The 19,118-nt window shown below is 50.3% G+C and overlaps 1 protein-coding gene across 3 annotated transcripts; it reads right to left on the reverse strand.

Annotated features, from left to right (window-relative positions):
- Window positions 1–2: 2 nt before the first annotated feature.
- On the reverse strand, window positions 3–18,573 carry THAP4 (THAP domain containing 4). 3 transcript variants are annotated; one of them, XM_071812344.1, is made up of 7 exons: window positions 18,416–18,573; window positions 16,604–17,760; window positions 8,627–8,786; window positions 5,849–5,958; window positions 5,219–5,322; window positions 3,230–3,347; window positions 374–492 (listed from the first exon to the last, which is right to left on the reverse strand). In XM_071812344.1, the coding sequence occupies exons 1-6, from the start codon at window positions 18,490–18,492 to the stop codon at window positions 3,276–3,278; spliced, it is 1,680 nt and encodes a 559-aa protein (XP_071668445.1). In that variant the 5' UTR covers window positions 18,493–18,573; the 3' UTR covers window positions 374–492; window positions 3,230–3,275. The 3 variants fall into 3 exon arrangements, with proteins under 3 accessions (XP_065701018.1, XP_065701019.1, XP_071668445.1); XM_065844946.1 differs by lacking the exon at window positions 3,230–3,347 and having other exon boundaries at window positions 3–492; XM_065844947.2 differs by lacking the exons at window positions 3,230–3,347; window positions 16,604–17,760; window positions 18,416–18,573 and adding an exon at window positions 13,588–14,345 and having other exon boundaries at window positions 3–492.
- Between the last annotated feature and the right edge of the window lie 545 nt (window positions 18,574–19,118).

Consider the following 19,118-nt stretch of genomic DNA (forward strand, 5'->3'; position numbering starts at 1 on the left):
CATAAAAATAAAAGCTTTTTATTTTATTTTTTAATATACCATTACAGAAACATCTGAGTAACATTCTCAACAGGACGAGCAGCTCCGCAGCCCTGGGGGCAAGCACAGGCAGCTGGATCTGCCGTGTCCCCAGGCTGCCAGCTCCGGGATCTGTCATGCCATGTCCCCAGGCTGCCAGCTCCGGGATCTGTCATGCCATGTCCCCAGGCTGCCAGCTCCGGGATCTGTCATGCCATGTCCCCAGGCTGCCAGCTCCGGGATCTGTCATGCCATGTCCCCGAGCTGCCAGCTCCCGGATGTGCCACGTCGTGTCCCCGAGCTGCTGCTGCTCTTTCTACACGATGTCCCCAGGGAGACCCGGCCCTCCCAGTGTCAGGGCATCACCTTCTTGTAGGTAATGTGGAGGTGCTGAGTCATGGGCTGCGTAGTGGTTGCCATCGAGACAGTTTGTTCAAGTTTCCCATCAGAATTGAGCCTGAATTTTCTGGTAATCTAAAAAGAGGGGAACAAAAGAAATAACACAATCAAAGAAAACAGCATCCACAGGCTAAATTCCTTACCTGCGCCTTCTACCACCCCTTTGCTGTCAACGCTCCACAGATGGAAGGATGGGCTCACTACAGTCATGTGAGTAAACCAAGAGAAGTTCTATCTCCTAAGGAAGGTGGCTCCTTCCAGAATACCAGCTCCAAGACAATTATCCATAGACCAACACAGCGTCCCAGTGCTACTACTGACACCATCTCAGCACAGTGAGGCCAATACCCTTCCACCAGAAGAGCAGCTGGTGGCTCAGGGAGCTTCTCTGTGCTGAACAATGTCCCCAACACAGCCTTCAAAACCCCTCAGGCTCCCTGCAGGTCACCGCACCGTGCCAGGCCAAAGTGTTGCTCACACTGCCTGGGGAGGTGGGAGCCTGTTGAGCCTTGGCTTGCAAACAGGTGAGGTTCAGCCCCAGGGTGGGATGGCAGAGCGCTGCTGTGCATCGAGAGGGCTCGACAGGTGACATTGTCCCCATCCCTCCACCCGGGCAGGCTGCAAGTCTGTCTGTGCTGCACCAGACTTCCAGAGAGGCAATTTGGGGTTGCCCTGCGGAGCTGGACTACTTAGGATCCGCGCAAGCAGACGCCCAAACCCAGGTTTCTGTGGCTGCCAAACTGGAGGGAGCAGCTAAGCCTCCACAGCGCTTGGTACAGGCTGTGGGTCTTCTCCGAGCTGTCACCAAAATAAAGGAGAGAACTGGGATCATCCCTTTTTGAACCTCCTGTCCCAGAATAAAGCTGTGGAAGGTGTCACTCCAGCTGCTCAGCAGGAGAAGGGCCATGTAACTGTGGGTGACACCGGGTGAGCGCTGCTGCGAGGAGGCAGCTCAGCACGGACCCTGCACCCAGCGCTTCGGCCCTTTGTGCGATTTCAGCACAGATTTGCTCTGCATCACCCCAAATAGCTGCTTATTCTGCCCGGTGGCCACTTTCTGCTTCTTGTGCCAAGCACAATCCTGGGGTGAACAGAAACAGAGTCCTGGGGACAGCAGGACAACCTGCAAGCACAATTAATCTGCTGTCATTTAAACCAGTCCCATTTAGAAATTCCTAAAACACAGAGGCTTTCACAAATGCATGTGTTTCCAGTGAAGGCCACTCGGGGACATGTCCATGAGCTATCGCCAGTCTGTGTGCTCCGAGACAGCGTCCCCTCCATTAACACAGCTGTTCCCACACCCGCAGAGCACCCTTAATGCTGATATCCAACACATCCTCCTTCCAGGAGGTCGTTGCCAGTTGGAGCGAAGCTTCCCAGGGCTGCCGAGGACACATGGCTGTTCTGACATTCATAGGGGCAACAGCAGGAACAGGCTCATATGCAAATTATGCTTTAAGTAATATTTCCTGACCAGATGGGGCTCTTTGTAATGCATGACAGAGCTCCTCAAATACCCTAAGCAGGAAAAGGCAATTAGAAAGAATATAAAAGACACTTCAACAAGAAATTATCTCACAATGCGCTACCTAAACTCAGGATTCCTGAACAGCTCTTTATTTTCTGAATAGATCACTGCAGGTCAGACAAGGGAGGCTGAATGCCAAAAGGAGAACATGAGAGGAACTTGGCAAAAAAGAGGGGGACTTATTCTCAAAAGCGAGCTTCAGGTAAAGGCGGGCTGATGGAACCGTGAGAGGATGAGCTCTGTGTACACCTGAGGAACATCTGGGGAACGAGCTGTTGGAGAGCAGTGTAGGGGAAAGGGACCTGGGGGTCCTGGGGACAGCAGGGTGACCATGAGCCAGCACTGGGCCCTTGTGGCCAGGAAGGCCAATGGTACCTGGGGTGGGTTAGAAGGGGGTGGTCAGTAGGTCAGAGAGGTTCTCCTGCCCCTCTGCTCTGCCCTGGGGAGACCACACCTGGAATATTGTGTCCAGTTGTGGCCCCTCAGTTCCAGAAGGACAGGGAACTGCTGGAGAGAGTCCAGCGCAGCCACCAAGATGCTGAAGGGAGTGGAGCATCTCCCGTGTGAGGAAAGGCTGAGGGAGCTGGTGCTCTGGAGCTGGAGAAGAGGAGACTGAAGGGGGACTCATTCCTGGGGATCAATATGGAAAGGGGGAGTGTCAGGAGGATGGAGCCAGGCTCTTCTGGGTGACAACCAGTGACAGGACAAGGGGCAATGGGTGCAAACTGGAACACAGGAGGTTCCACTTAAAGATGAGAAGAAACTTGTTTGGGGTGAGGGTGTCAGAGCCTGGCCCAGGCTGCCCAGGGAGGTTGTGGAGTCTCCTTCTCTGCAGACATTCAAACCCGCCTGGACCCCTTCCTGTGGAACCTCAGCTGGGTGTTCCTGCTCCATGGGGGGATTGCACTGGATGAGCTTTCCAGGTCCCTTCCAACCCCTGACATCCTGTGATTCTGTGTGATTCTGAGATGTACAGAGAGACTTCTGCTTCCCACATGGGAGAGGAAACGTGAAACACAGAGAAAGGACCTGGGGAAATTGCTGAATCCAAGGCAAGAAACATCCACTGCTCTCTCCTCATCCACAAATCCAGTCACTTTATCACCGAAGACAACCAGGTCAGTCAGGCACCATTTCCCCAGGGTTAAACCACACTGACTGTGCCCAACCACCTTCTCCTTCATCCGTGCAGAAATCTCCAGGGGCTGAAGTGAGTCTCACCAGCTCACAGCTCTCTGGGTTGACCTTCAGGTGCTTCCTGAAGACGGGTGACCCACGTACCATGAGGTTCCAGTCACCAGGACACTCCACAGGTCTCCATCACTTTTCAGAGATAACACGGCAGCCTTGCAGGCACGTTAGTCAGTTCCCTCCGCATCCACATACTGAGAGGGCAGCCCTAAAGTTTGAAAATATTTGAAAAAGTGCCTGTTCTCCAGATGCTCACAAGGGAACATGAGCAGGGTGTTTGGAAACAAACTGGTCTATAGGAGTACTCCTCCGCTTCCTGCAGAACACCTCGTCTGTATGCACAGGGTGGGAGCTCAGAGCCACTCGCTCCTCAGAGACAGAGGAAGAGTCACACACACTGCAATTGAGCCTTACGTCCCATCAGCATCATCTCTCTGTCCCTGCGGGGAGCTCTTGCACCTCAGCATGGCCACACCAGCAAGTGCCTGCAGCACAGCCCTGGCCCAGAGAACACATCTTCCTGCCCGAATTATGGCTCGGCCAAGCCACAGCCTTTCCAAGTTTCAGCGAGAACACAACATTATGGTAAAGTTTTCTGAGAACGAGCAACGAAAGCAGCAGCACACGTTGGCCTTCTCACACTTCTGGTCTCTTGATTTCCACAGGCAGTTTACGCTGTTCTTGGTGAAGAAAACAACATTAGGAGCTGGTTACCTGCCATTCCCTCTTGTTCCACATCCTCCTTCACCAGCAAGGGCCTCCCAGACGCTCACTGGGACCAGTACCTGAGCCTCCCTGCCCTCAGGTGCCAGGTGGGCACAGACCTGCAGCTTGGGAGGTTCAGCCAACGCCAGCCTTGGAGCCCTGGAGCAGCAGGATATTCACTGGCTTTCTGTTGCTTTCCCCCTCTCCTCCTGCCAGTCTGTCTGCTCACGTTTCAGGCAGTGACTCTAAGAGGGTGGTACCCTGGTGATAACCATAGTATTTAATGGCTTTATTTCTCCTGCTATAGAAAGGAGGCTGCTCCTGGGAAAGGAGAAACCCAACAACTTAAACCACGCATTTGAAGGCAGGGGAGTCAGGACTGCCTTTCCAGTTAGAACAATATTTGTGTAGGCACATGCAATTTTTGGCAATTTAGTGAATTTTGGGAGCACACTTATGTCACTGGCTACACATGCACAAACTTGTGCTCTCATTTATCTTTGGGTTTATTTCACAGCACATAAAAATTAGGCTGCAAAATAAAGCCTTAAAGTCCTTAATAAGACAATACTGTATTTGCTGCAATCAAAGTAGTGTCTTCTCTCCCGAGAGCCACATTGCACTTGTCACCCTTGAAAAACCACAGTCACTTGCTTCAAGCACTATCGGAGAAAACAAAACAGATGCAAGAACATGCCAGTACCTACTCTTTGCGAGAGCTTGTTCAACCTTGCTCTTTCTCAGTTGCTAGTCAGACACGACAAGGTCGTACATGACAGCCGGGATTCCAGCGGTGACCTGTGCCACAGCAGTGCCATCGTACTCACAGCTGTGAGTCAAAACCAAGCGGCAGTCAAGCAAGACTGGAGCTGACAGCAAGTGCCAGCCCTGCTGAGCAGCCACGGATGGGATGGGAGCTCAGAGCAACCTGTGAACGCCCCGAAATGCAAGATATGCAAAGACAAGGTGGAGCTCCACAAATGGTAGGTGTTCCTAAAACATCCTGATGAGGCCCAATACTGGACATACCTTATGTGTGCACCCTCAGACCATAATTAATTCAGCATTAAGAGGCAACATCATTGCTGTACAAGGGTATTTAGGCAAGGCTTTGCAATTCTCTTCTCTAAAGAGCTGCTACTGGAGACAGGATTCTGGGCTGGCTGCTCTGATTCACACATCAGTTCTTATCTTAATGGGCCCTCTGGGTCTTGTAATGTACCAAGTATTTTCCGAATATTGTTACAGAAAGGATGCCATGCAATATTTCCCAGAACTCCTCCTGGCAATCTGTAATTAAAGCGTGCTAATTAACCTATCCTCTCAGCTAGACACCTCCTGGGGCCAGCAACACTATGCGAATTGCTCACTCACCTGCTCTACATGGGGCTTCTTGGCAAAGGAGATTCTGGCTATGGAGTGAGAAGCTATCGACAGCTCTTGTCCATTCACCTCCCCTTCCTCCACCTCCACCAGACCTAGTGAGAAGCAAGGTCATATATATATATATTAGACTAGAAAGGTTACTTAATGATGTCACAGTTATTAGGGTAAGCAATAGACCACCACTCTCCCTGAAGCACGGTTTTCTTGACCTAGCACGTATCGACAACTGCAATCCGCACACTTCAGACACGTAATACTGCTTAGAAAAATCTAGCCAGCCAGACTTACTCATACTGTGTGGGATAAGTATCGTATTGCGACCGGCAGCCTTCCCTTCAGCACCTGCTCTGGAGTTTTAGACGCAAATTTAAATATTAACTGCGTTGTAACGCTCTTAAAAGCCACATCACCGGTCCTAGAAACTCAGTGCTTTTGACACAAGCTCATTTATTATTTTCGCCGTGGGTTCGGGGCCGAAGAGCAGCACAGCTGCTCTTCGGCCCCGAACCCACGGCGAAAATGAATTAAATGAAACTGTGGGAGGCGAAATGATTTTCTGGAGAAGTAATGAAATGGCACAGCAGGGTAACAACCTCTTGTTTTCCCCGGTGCGTGTACCTGTGTTCTGAGCGCTGATGAAAGCCACCTTATTAGTGTCAGGTTTGAGGCGGATGAATCCACATTCTCGGTGCATGGGTTTCCTGGTGTCCGGATGGAAGGCGTTGAACCTGAGGGGGAATCAGAAAACAAGACGGTTTTGTTGCACTGAAAACATAGCGTTTGGCCTGGTTTTGCCTCAGAGGAAATGGTATTTTATTTAGCGACATGACTGCCCGCAGTATTACTTGAAGACTGACAATGCTTCATAATTGGGAAGTGTAAACCTTTACAGACACAATTATTTCTTAGAGCTGGAGTTAGTTATTTAAGTCCAAGCTTCAGATTCTTCACAGCTCCTGAGTCTTCCTAACAGCCAGCTCAGAAACAGCCTCACAAGTCAGACACTTCACAGATGTTGAAGCCACACTCTGCCTCAAATAAATATCTGGAATTACAATATCGTCTTTATTTAGCTTTTAAACATAGCAAGTTGGGAGTGAGTTTGTTTATTCCAGAGCAGACTCATTTCTCCCACCACCTCCTTCAAAAAGGAAAAGAAAATTCAGCTCAGATTCTTATTTACTCTTCATGAAGCTTCAGGGTTCTATGTCTGGTCATCTATAAGGTGGGTGATTTCATATATCACACATGTTCATTTATCACAGTAGTGGCACAGCATTCCTGAGTCTACATCAGTAACTGCATTAAACTTCAGCACCACAACAAACTGGGTATCTATACAGTGTAGCAGACTATCCTATAAGCATTTCTATATTCTAGACTGATCTCTTTCTTTTTATACTGTTTTTCATATAATTTCCTACTCTGCATCCTACAGGAAAAGAGACAGAGGCAACCTGGGAGCTGCTGCTGCTGGATCTGCACCCAGAACTCCTTGGCACCACAGTGGTTCCCACATGTGCCTCTGCCGTGCAATGGGGATGTTCCTGCTGGAAAGGGCCAACACCGGCCCCTTGGCCACCGTGACGTGTCCTGGCACTGAGGATGTGCGGTATCATCAGCTGGCCACCCCAACAGTAGCGGGATAAATGAGCAACAGACTCAAGAAGAGCTTGACCAAAGGGCTTGTCCAGGGGCTGGCACGTGGCAAACTGGAGCAGGTATTTATTAAGAGAGCTCAGAAATCCAAAGTAAGTCTTTCCTGTGTGAAGTAAAATATAATAAATCACAGAGTCACCATCTCCTAGGAGATCAGCAGCACAAGCTGCAGCACATGGCACCCCTAGACATGGCACGAGAAACCTGGGGGCTTCAAAGAGCTGGAGACAAGGAAGGGGAGCACAACTCAGGCAAGCAGTTAGGGACAAGTTTCATAGAATCACAGAATCATTTTGGTTGGAAAAGACCCTCAGGATCATCAAGTCCAACCATTCCCCCACCCTTGGCACTGCCCCATGTCCTGAGAACCTCATGTCCGTCTGTCCAACCCTCCAGGGATGGTGACTCCAGCACTGCCCTGGGCAGCCTGTTCCAATGCCCCACAGCCCTTTGGGGAAGAAATTGTTCCCCACATCCAACCTCAACCTCCCCTGGTGCAACTTGAGGCCGTTTCCTCTGCTCCTGACACTCGTTACTTGGGAGAAGGGACCACGTGCTTGGGTGCGTGGCAGCTGCTCTGAGTTGTGTATCTCTTTGGCACCAAAACAAATCCAAGGCAACTCAAATTGACAACTGTTCAATAGTTAGAGAAGGAGGTGTAGACAGAGCACAACTGTCAGAGTTTGGTTTCTTTTGGAAACTGGACTGAACATTTTGCATGCTGAGCCAGCAGCTCTGCACACCAGGAACACGGGGCATCTTTCACACAGCGTTGGCACCTTGCCATTATTATTTTCTCCGTTTTTCAAAGCAACAAGCTTTCCAACTCACCCCTCCCAAACAGAGCGGTACTGAACAGGTAGCTAACATGTCACTCTTCTTCCTCCAGATTTCAGTTTATCTTAGAACAGTTACTTGCAGCCAAAGCAGTTGAGCCATCTGTCTCCTATCCCATCTAGTTTGGTAAACACCTTAATTTTTCTCAGATTTTCATGGTTTAAAATGGACAAACTTGGCAGCCATGCCATAGCTCCTTCATTTATTGCATCTGCAAGCAGGAGGTTCACAAAGCAGAATGACAGCAGCTGTAACACTACTGCCTGAAGATTAATTTCTGATTAGACAGGCACCACCAGCAAGGGGATGGGGAGTTTTTTTTCTGGTCACGAGGTCAGTAAGTCTTTCGGTTAACACACATCCTGTGGACATCATGATAAAGCAGAATGATCGCTGGTCTTTCAAAGGCAGGTATGGAATTTGCACAAAAAACAGTGATGTCCACACCAGGGCCATTCTTGGTACCCCAAGTTACTCTCGCTATTCTAAGACAGTCACATTCATAGCACCTGAGTTACTTCTGACTGTGTAACCCTCCAGACTGGCAGGACACAAGGGCTGTACACAGCACCACAGTCCTGATCCTGTACACGTGTGTTCCTGCACGAGCCCACAGCTGTGAACTCACTTCAGAAAAGCTCTGTAGAAGCACACAGTACTCTTGGGCTCCTGAAAATAACTCTTCAGCAACTGCAGGTGTGCAGCCCTGGGTATTTTGCAACACCATGCCAATTAATCACAAGGTTTAAAGGAAAACAAACCTCAGACCATGCAGTCACATATCAGTACATTGTCTCACTTGGTAGGTGAAATCTTGTTTGCTTTGCCACTGGAAATGAAACACAACCAACAAATCTCGCCCAAAAGCTGCTGCCACTGCAGCCAGAGCCCCAGACTTACGAGAAGTTAAGCATGGGCTGCCCCACATGAGAGATGTGCACTTCCTCCAGGTACTGGAAGGGTTTCATGGTGGGGAAGGTGCCGTCTCCCGGCGGGTCCGAGAGCCACGTGCCCAGCATCCAGGACAGCGGCTCCATCACAGGGTTCAGCTGGGGAGTCTCTGTGGAAGAAGAAAACAACAAAAATTCAGGGATCTGCAACATTTTTCTCTAGAGCAGCATCAGCTCTGAGGTGCGAGGGGAGATGAGGAACGGTGACGAGCCACGGAAAGCAGGTCTGTTTCCAAACTTCTTGGGCTTGCATGGAGCCCCTTCCAGTGCTCCATTTCTGACTCCCCTCCCATCTACAAACAAGGATGGAGACTGAAAGAACTATCACTAAACGGTAACTAAATCTAATGCTCCAGCCTGACTTTTCTCAAGCACCGAGTACGTACCATTGCTGCTTGTTTCAGCGAGCAAGGAAACGAGTCTTCACTTCAGAGGAAAAAGAAAATCATGCTGCATACATATTCAGGGCCAAAGTTTGGCTGTGAAGTTTTTGAAGAGGTTAACAGTGACCTACACTTTTTCAAAGACACGGGGATCGTTCCCAAGTTGTCCTGCTTAGACTCTGCACTACGTGAAATGTTTTAGAAAACACAGGGTGCCTGCAAGTTAAAGCACAAATGGAAGAGAAAGCTGCTTCCCTTCGTCATTGCATTAAGAATCAACCAAAGTCTGTTTCGCAAAGGTAAAAGTTTAAGGTATCATTTTAGAAGAGCTTCGATAAACCACAGTTTTGTATTTTGCTGCGATTTCAGAGAGCAGGACCTGAAAAAACACAAATAAATCAGAGAAACTGAGAGACAATTGAAAGCCATGGGAACAGCAAAGCAGATCCATTGCGAAGGTGTATGCAGGGAAAGCAACACGGCACGTATGTGGTCTCTGGAAAAGACCAACACCAACGAGGTGTCAGTCTGAGTTTCACTGTGCTCAGTCCCAAGTGTCAGGCTAAAATCTCTGAGAAAGGATCAAAAACGGAGAGGCCACACACAGAACGGCAAAGGAGAAGGAACAGAAACTCTCCTGGATAAAAGAGAATTACCACTTTGTTCTTCATTCTCCCACAGACAGCAGGTTTAGAAAGCCAGCTGGCACGGCAGCAAGATGCTGCCAATTACTCTTCTTTATCCTGAAGTATTTTGCAAGTGAAGCAATGTGAGAAAACAGGAGAACTCACTACAAATAGGTGATAAAAAGCTATGGCAGCAGAGCCAGCCTTGCAGAGCCCGTCCTGCAGCCTCACTGAGGCGCTACCATAGGGTTCCTGCAACCCACACCGCAGTGTTACTGCACCGGACAGGATTTCATTGTATTGATACATAAGATACTTAGGATTTTGTTGTCTTGATACCCACCCTCACAGCATCACAGAGAATCCCAGAGTGTCAGGGACTGGAAGGGACCTGTAAAGCTCATCCAGTGCAATCCCCCCATGGAGCAGGAACACCCAGCTGAGGTTCCACAGGAAGGTGTCCAGGCGGGTTTGAATGTCTGCACAGAAGGAGACTCCACAACCTCCCTGGGCAGCCTGGGCCAGGCTCTGACACCCTCACCAGGAACAAGTTTCTTCTCCTATTTAAGTGGAACCTCCTGTGTTCCAGTTTGCACCCATTGCCCCTTGTCCTGTCACTGGTTGTCACCCAGAAGAGCCTGGCTCCATCCTCCTGACACTGCCCCTTTCCATATTGATCCCCATGAATGAGTCCCCCCTCAGTCTCCTCTTCCCCAGCTCCAGAGCCCCAGCTCCCTCAGCCTTTCCTCACACGGGAGATGCTCCACTCCCTTCAGCATCTTGGTGGCTGCGCTGGACTCTCTCCAGCAGTTCCCTGTCCTTCTGGAACTGAGGGGCCACAACTGGACACAATATTCCAGATGTGGTCTCACTACCTTCCACCTGCAAGCAACTAAAGCAACAAAACTCCAAAATTATTGCTACAAGAAACCCCATACTTCTCCATTGCTTCTTAGGAACCAGTTTTTCTTCCTACTTTCATGTTGAGAGCACACAGTTTTGTGATTAAGGAGAGTATTGCTTCCTCATCCAACTTCTATTTGCCTCTCATTGGTGCTGCATACACTGCATTTCTTTCCAAGCTTTTTGCAGGCTCAGACTCCCCTGGAAGCAAAGATGAAAGCTTTGGAGAGGCTGGAGGAGCCTCCAGGCCGGGCTGCTGCTGCCCTCTCCTGGGTCAGGAGCGGGATGAGCGCTTCATTTTCTTCTGCTTACCAACCCTGGCGCATTTCGGGAAAAAGCATCAAAATGACAGAAACAACTTTAGCCTTTCCTTTAGACTCCATTCTAAACCAAGAAAAGCCAAATGATGGTTTCCAGCACCCACAACTTGACCCCAAGTCTCACTTCCAAAGAGCTGGGACCTCCAGCCAGCTGAAAATAACTGTATATCCTGAACACTACAGCACCTGGGCAAACATGGCCAAGCAACCATCATTTTCCAAACTACCTGGATGGCAAGGAAGCCAACATGAGGTTTTTAGTTCTTAGATCACTTGGAAAAGCCAAGAACAACAGGGAATAAGGGCCAAGGACTCAGTGAGGAGTAAACACATCCTGCTCACATCCTGCGCAGCGCTGCTTCTTCCCTTCGGAACTGGTCTCTGAGGAGTGGACCAAATCACCTTTTCTCCCTCCTTCTGTGCCAAAGGGCCGAGATGAGAATGGAAAAGCACGAGTGGGGAGGCAGACAGGACAGAGGCAGATTGAGTCCACCAGAAAAAGTGGTTTGAAAAGAAATTTGTTTCTTATGTAGTGTTTTGGTAAAAGCAAGACTATTGTAGCAACAAAAAGTAGAGTTTAAGGAGGAAAATGTCTTTGTTTGAGCTGCTTTGTTTCAAACAGGTTTAAAGACGCAGTTTGTCAAGAGAAGTTTCACTGAGGAAGGAGCCTGCACTTCTAAAGAAAGTCTTGGTGCATCACTTATGCAAACGACCTGCTGCTACAGCTTCAAAAGTGTGTGTGTCCATGTCAAGAATACAAACCACAGCTGGGAATTTCCAGTGCAAGAGACACAGACCCAGACGGGTCCTCTCAACACTGGTTCTCTCACATCCACAGAGTTTCTCTTTCTTCACGGGGAGCTCACGCTACAGCCTCTTTCTGAACAAGAACATTCCAGGAGCCACTTTCTCCCACCAGATGATCCACTTGAAGCCATTAGGGACCCAGCATCTTCGAGACCTCTGCTCCTCCACAATATCTGACTGAAATCAGCCACAAATGCTCACAAATCGCAGCAGCTTGGGAGACAAAAACCACAGGCACAGCAGCAACCTGAGCACCCTTTTCTTCAGGAGGCCGCTCAGGCCAAAACCACCACAACCAGGTCCTGGGCACACGTGTTGGCTTCGTTTCACCATCAGATGGACCATTTCCACATGTTTCACATTCACAGAAGGTTTAGAAGACAAATCCCTCCCTGCACTGTCACAGAGTCCAAACAAAAACCAAAGCAACTCACAAAGTATCTTCTCAGTCTTCAAAGTGCAGGCTCTACAACAACAGCCAGGCAGCCGCCTGCAGCGCTGTCTTCAGCTGAGTCACTTACTGGATTTAGATCATCATCATCAAGGTTCTGGTAATTAAGCAGCAGTCTTGTCCAACATAATTTTTCCATATTTAAGTACAGAAGGTGGCTTTGGACTCTGCTGCCCGTCCCTGAGCGCTGCACAGCTTTACGCCCTTTGCTGATGCTCCCCCAGTTAACCAGTAAAGCATTCCCAGTGCTGACGTGCTCCAGCTCTGCTCAAAAAGCTGCCAACGTGGTTACGTTCACCAATTTTCATCTTACAGCCTTAGTACTTAATTTCATGACCAAATACTAACATGTTATTGTCTTTGTTTCTAACCTTTGCAGTAAAATGCTCCAGTGCCTGTAATCACTGTTGGAGTTCTGTTATGTACAGATAAAAGATTTCTTTAAATTACACACTATTATGAGAAACCCAGACAACCTACCTGTGCTTAGCTCGGTAAGTTTTACTTTCTCTCAAGTTCTCCTTAGTCGCCTTTTCATTGCTTCCTAGCTGCAAGCTGGATTTTTGTGGTGAGTCATTGCCCGCTCTCTGTGGGATTAAACGTCTGCAGTGGTGAAGGAGTTGCCTCCATGATCGGCACAAGTCCCAGACTTGTGTGTCCCATGAGGCAGCTCCTGCTCGGGCTATGGGTGCTCTGACATCTCATCTCGCCTCTCTTGAGACACCTTCTGCCAGATTGAGCCCTGCTCTTAACCTGCACACATACTCCTACTCCTTATCTTGCCCTTGCCTTATTTTATAGCTTCCTTGCTCTTGGTAACACCCACTTACTCTGACCAGACTTCTTCCCTGGCAGCACATCTCTGCAATCCATTATAAGGGTTTCATTTTCAAGCTAAGCTGGGCAGGACCTGCTCAGACCGATGGGAGCACAGCATCTCCCTTCCTCACGTAACCCCACTTCTCGCTGCTGCCGGGAACAGGATTTTGCTATTTGTTTCCTGCAACACAAACAGAAACCTGCTGCCACCTTGATGAGAAACACTGGCTCAGGCCCCACAGACCAGGAATCAGGACCTCGGAAAAAAAAAAAGCAGACATTTAATGTTTGAGTCCTTTGGTTTGTCCCAAAAGTTCTCGAACTATGCTTCATTCGCAGGTCAAAAGTGTCACAAATGACCCCATTTCTATGCAGGCTTTGTACAAATATTTGAAGACAAATCTAAGCTGGCAGGAAATACGATTTCCTGCACATTCCTAGCAAAATTCTGACCATTTTTCACAGGGACTCATTTTGCAAACTCTCTTGCCTTTAACATGACCTTCACGAAAGCCAAACATGCAGCATATGCTCAAAGGGCTGCACTCCAACAGCTTTACCTCTCTGACACAGGCCAACAAGCCAATCCCAGTGAACCATACCTGCATTTGCTCCATCGCCAGCCATGGTCCGCAGGGTTATTTCTCTATTGCTCGTCCGAGCTCTCAAACCACCTTTGCTCCCCAGAAAGTGTTTTGCGCAGGGTTGGTAAGATGGCCATTAGGGAAGTGATCTCATGATGAAGTAAGAGAGTTATCCCAGTGCCTGCTGGGAGATGTAGTTTTACAAAAGGAGCAAACTCGAGCACATTAGGAGGAGGTGATCTTGTGCAAGGATCACCTCTGATGTCCTGTCTGTGCCAGCACTGGGGGAGCATGATGCAGCAGAGCTGTGAAACCTCCAAGCAGAACAAGACGGCCAGGTGGTACTTGTGTACTGGAGGATGCTGCTGTCAGAATTGTCTCCCCTTCCCCAGGACATCAGATCCATACTTGCTCACTGGCTCTCCCCAGTTTCTCCCAGTGCATCCAGTTGTTATCCAGAAGACGCTCCTGCCCTCATTCTGCCTGGTGCTCAGTGCCTCACGGTGCTTGCTCCGTTGGGATTTTCCTCAACCTTTGGTCCACGAACCTCAGAAACGGACAAGCTAATTCCAAGTTTAGATGGAAAAGGTCACTGCGTGGGAAACGGCCCAGGGCTTCTCCTAAAAGCAGCTCGTCGATCCCCCGGTTAAGACAGGTTGGGAAATGCTGCTTGAGCACATGGTGACAGCTGGAGCACACGGTGAGCCCAACTCGCCCAGATGAGTCACCGACCCTTCTGTGCGGCTGGTGGGGACAGCAGCTCTGCAGAAACCTGCTCTTCCCAGCCGCCTGTACTTTGGATACAGCCAGAAACACACTGGAGGAAAATATCACTTGAGAACTGATACCACGATGAAGATCTGCTCAATGGGTGCCAGCCTAAAGCTTGTTTTTCTGCTGGCGGTGTTGTGGAAGCATTCGAAGAGCAAAGAGCAGTGCGGGGAGCCGGGACATGGAGATGAACAACCGGCACGGTCAGTCCGGGCGGCTCCTCCGCTGACACTCCCTGTCCCCGAGGCCTTTGGAACCTCACAGCGAGTAACGTCACCTCCGCTACACACCAGGCAATTCAGGACGACTGAAATGTAGCTACTAACAAAGATTATAATTATTAACCTAATATGTTACCCGATGGTATTTTTATGAATAGCAAAGAGCCCTTCTTCAGTTCAGCTTTGTATTACAGTAAAACTCCATGTCTAAGCACAAGCCAGACTGCACCACAGCACTTCATCCTTTAAAAAAGGTCACCAGCCACAGAGTTCCACAGGAACTTCCCATCGCAGTTCCCAAAATGGTTCATTTTTACACACTGCTCTCCAGTTTTGTTGGAAGAGACAGCAGAACAGGTAACGAGTTGGTCAATTCATTAAAAAAAATCCCCTAAAAAACAGAATATGTAATCCTTATGTTCCTTCAGAAGATAATATTAATATACAGTTCTCATGTTCTCAAAGACATTTGTATAAGAACAACCATCTCAGGAAAGAAAAATCATAGTGCTTACTAGAATAATGGAAAACATCCTTCAGGACCTTGTTTTTGCAATTAGTATCTCAAGGAAGGTATTTCAGCAAAGCTGGACACCCCTTTTCATATATATGAATGACAATTACGGAACCCTAAAATTGTACTTAGTTATTTTCTTTAGTTTGGCACCAAAATAATACAAAAATACAGACCAGAAGGTACAAATTCGACTACATTGATTTCCCTTTGGGGAGGGGGGATTCTTTCCCCTCACTCCTCAAATCAAAGTGCGAGTTTCCCCATACTCTGAAAAGTTAAAAACACATGGGAAAAGTCACACTGGGTACAACCTTTGAGAATTTTGTCAGCGTTTGTTTTCTTGGGCTCGAGCAAGGAAGCAGGCTGGGCTAGAACAGCCTGGAGAAGGTCCCCGCCTATGGCAGAATCACTCTTCTGACCGTGTCTAATACCACGTGGCTTTAGGAGAAGCTGTGAGGCGGCTTCTCCTAAAGAAGAGAGGCAAGAATTGCCATCAGGGGACACCAACAATCCACGGGTGACAACTTCTTTGAGGAAGCCCCAAGTCACGCATCCTTCACGAGACAACCCAACATCTTCTCAGCAGCCCCACAAACATCATTAGATGCTCCTAAAACTCTTCCCCCAAATTGTATCTTGCAACCAGTCATTGTGCAAGAGTTTTATCAGCTGCATATTGAAGCACCCTAAAGCAAGAGAGAGGGTTATGGCCTAATTCCACTTCTCCACAACAACCTTTTTACACAACCTTGTCCCTCACCAAGTTCCGTTACGTTTTCACGTTTCTCATTTTTTAATTGACAGTGAAGTAATTTCTCCATCTCTTCCCACTTCATTATCCATTTCCTAACTCCTTCCTTCCCAGGAAGGAAACGATCAAATCAAACACAGAATCCCAGAATGTTAGGGATTGGAAGGTACCTTGAAAGATCATCCAGTTCAATCCCCCTGCCGGACAGACATTCAGACACAAGAAGTGACCTCACTGTGTATCATGACATTGTCATATTTGATACCTCCCACTTCCACTTCATCCAACCCGAAATCTAATGAAATCTAATATCACAAGTACTTACTTCACCGGAGAAGACTACAACTGCTTTCCCAGATACCTACTTGCCCACAACAGCTCATTAACACACCAAAAATAAAAAATCACAGGCACGCTGCAAAGGAAGGCAAATCCTAACAGGTGCTACTGAGTCACAAACAAGTTAAAATAATCCAGGAAGAAGGGAGAAGGAAAAAGAAAAGTCATCAAGAGTTGTCTGCAACACCATGTTCTAACTTCCCATTCCACGCCAGGAATCACCTTGAAAACTTTTGGGATATACGAAATAGCTCATGTACCCAAAAACTTAATTCTTTCACCTGTATCTGTTAGTCTAACACATGCTACTACTTCTCCTTCCCAAGAGGTACCTTTCGCGTATCTTTTACCCATCGCATCTTTACAGCCCCTAACTTCAACAGCCTAAGAAAAGGGTGAATTCTGCCTCAAGGCAGAGCCGCTGGGAATACTGACCACAGTCCTGGGACAGCAGGCTGTTCAAGTAAGGGAAACTGATCCTCTTCAGCTCATCGAGCTTCTCCTTCAGCTTCCTGACTTGACTGTCAGAGCGGCTGATCCTCTGCCTCAACAGTTTCAACTCCCCGTTCTTCTTCTCCACCTGCTCACGCAGGCAGCACACCTGACTTTTGCTCTGCCGGGAGGAGAAACAGTACGAGTGGAGGGAGTCAATGAGCTTGCACGCTCCCGAGGCCGACATGATCACCTCGTTGATGGACATGGGGTTGGCGTCCGTGTCCCCCTTCCTCCCCGCCACGGCCTCGGCGGCAGGCCGAGGGGTCAGGTCTGCCGGGGACGCCGACAAACCCTGCGAAGGTTTCTGCGGGGTGGCGGGAAGGGATGAAGCGGAGGAACCTTCTGCTACGGCCTTATCGCGTCCCACGAGGTGGCTGCTGCAGCTTGGCTCCGCGTCTCTCTTTGGCCTTTTCCTTTCTAGCTGCTCTTTTGGGAAGGATGGCCTCTCCCGGGCGTGCTTCGAGGAAAAGCTGTAAGAATGAAGGGAGCCGATGAACTTGCAAGCACCAGAGGCGGGAGGCGTGAAGTCGTCGACGGACACGCCGCTCCTGTCTGCCACCCAGCTCCCCGGCCAGGTGGCCTTAGGACAGTCCTCCACAGCAGATCTCTCCAGCTTATTCTGAAGTCCAGGCTTTGCAACCAAATTATCGCCTAACGTCCTTCTCCGAGGGCCATCCAGCTGGCTGCGGACGTTCTCTTCCTCCTCGGACATCGATCCCATTTCCGCTTGCAAAGTCGCGTCCTCCATCTCTTTCGTGTCTTGCATCACCATGAAGTCCTGGCCAGAAGACGAGGTCCTTTGAACTACCTCACAGCCTCCTTCCCTTGGGTCTTCTCCATCCTGCAGCAACACCTGGCTCGCTGTTTTTCTTCTGCTTCTGACATAATCCAGGTTGTCGCGTTTTTTCTCTGAAAGCTGGAAGATGGTGGGGACGGCGGTGGGCTTCAGCAACCGGTGCTGGTCTTCCAGCCGCTTGGAAAAGCTGTCTTTGGTGAAATGCTCGCTGCAAAGAAATGAATACTTGGTGGGAGTCCAGTTGTCTCTCTGAACAGCTTTTAGCCACTGGATCAGCCGCTTCGAATCCTTCAGAGGGAATCTGAAAACAACAAACAGATAACAACAATGAAAAAATAAGTTGCATTTGGGAAATCAGAAAGGTCGGCACTTTCAGGTTTAGGAAATTCTCGTGAATTTTAACAGGATTCGCTCATTTGAGGATTGTTTCATTTTGGTCCAAAATGCCCGATGCTCAATAACAGCCCAGACCTAAAAAGCATCGCTGCCCTTTCAATGGGAACCGACCCGCGAAGCGGCCGAGGGCGGCGGGTCTGGGATGCGCCCGACAGCCCGGCCGAGCCGACACGCGTCCCCGACGCTCATCCTGGGGACGTTTAATTTGGTGTAAAAAATCCTGCACTGGGAAAAGGCCGCGAGTAAGCTAGAAAAAGCGGCTTTTTCCAGCCGGTCACCAGACGCACCGACCGTCCCCGGGGACTCACGGGCAGCACCTGGGCGGGCACAGGCCGAGGGGTCGGGGTCGGGCCCGGAGTGAGCGCGGACCCCCGGGATCCCCCGCTGCCCGCAGCCGGTCCCGGCGCTGAGGGAAACAAAGGGCGGCCGGAGCCGCCCGGGGCCCGGCGGGAGCTCCCGGGGAGCCGGGGCCGCCGCAGCGCCGCGGGCAGCCCGGAGCGGGGCCGGGGATGGGGGAGGCCCGGCCGCGGCACCTGCGGGCGGCGGCAGGCCGCCCTTACCTGTGGAAGGAGACGGCGCCCCGGTGCGCCTTCCCCTGCCGGTTGGAGCAGTTGGCGGCGGCGCAGCAGATCACCATCTCCGGCCGCCGCCGGCCGGGCCCGCCCCGGCCCCCGCCCGCCGGCCCGGCCGCCGCCAGCCGTACAGCAAGATGGCGGAGCCAGGTCACCCCGGCCGCCCCTCAGCTGCTGGGGAAGGGGTTTCTGTACGGCACTGCCGTCAACCAAGATGGCGGCCGCCACACGGCCGCCGCCATTTTGACCGAGGCTCCGCCGTACAGCACCGCTGTTGTGGGGCGGGTGGAGAAGAGGGGACTCGCTCCCGGCGGCGCTCGCTTGCCTCCTGGGCGCTGCTGGGTCTCCGCCTCCCGACAAGCCGCTCGGTCCGCGGCGACTGAGCCGTCAACGGCGCTTCTGAGAGGGGCGGGCGTGCGGCTTTACCCTCCCGGGGACGGAGGGGCGGGGCTCGGCTCTGCCAGCTCCGTACAACACGATGGTCGCGCCCATACAGAGGAACTTCCTCGGGCGTATGTGTCACAGGCCGCTCTCGCCAACGTCGTGTGGAACGAGCGAAACCCTAAGGCGCCGCCACACCCCGTCTCCCAGCACCGACTCCGCCACCAGCCCTGCGCCTCTCCCCATTCCACACCGCCTTTCCGTACAGCAATATGGCGGCTCCCAGTGTGCGGAAGAAGCCTCGCGGCGC

Source organism: Patagioenas fasciata, chromosome 9 (genome assembly GCF_037038585.1).
Source record: "Patagioenas fasciata isolate bPatFas1 chromosome 9, bPatFas1.hap1, whole genome shotgun sequence".
In the NCBI taxonomy this organism is placed as follows: Eukaryota; Metazoa; Chordata; class Aves; order Columbiformes; family Columbidae; genus Patagioenas; species Patagioenas fasciata.

What these genes read in the sequence shown, in the direction of transcription:
- THAP4 (XM_065844946.1), bottom strand. Translation starts at nt 18,492, where the DNA reads ATGGTGATCTGCTGCGCCGCCGCCAACTGCTCCAACCGGCAGGGGAAG. An exon ending in GGCGCCGTCTCCTTCCACAG is followed by an intron (nt 17,761 to 18,415) that starts GTAAGGGCGGCC and finishes TGTTGTTTTCAG; the next exon opens with ATTCCCTCTGAAGGATTCGA. An exon ending in CCTGCTGTCCCAGGACTGTG is followed by an intron (nt 8,787 to 16,603) that starts GTCAGTATTCCC and finishes CTTCTTCCACAG; the next exon opens with AGACTCCCCAGCTGAACCCT.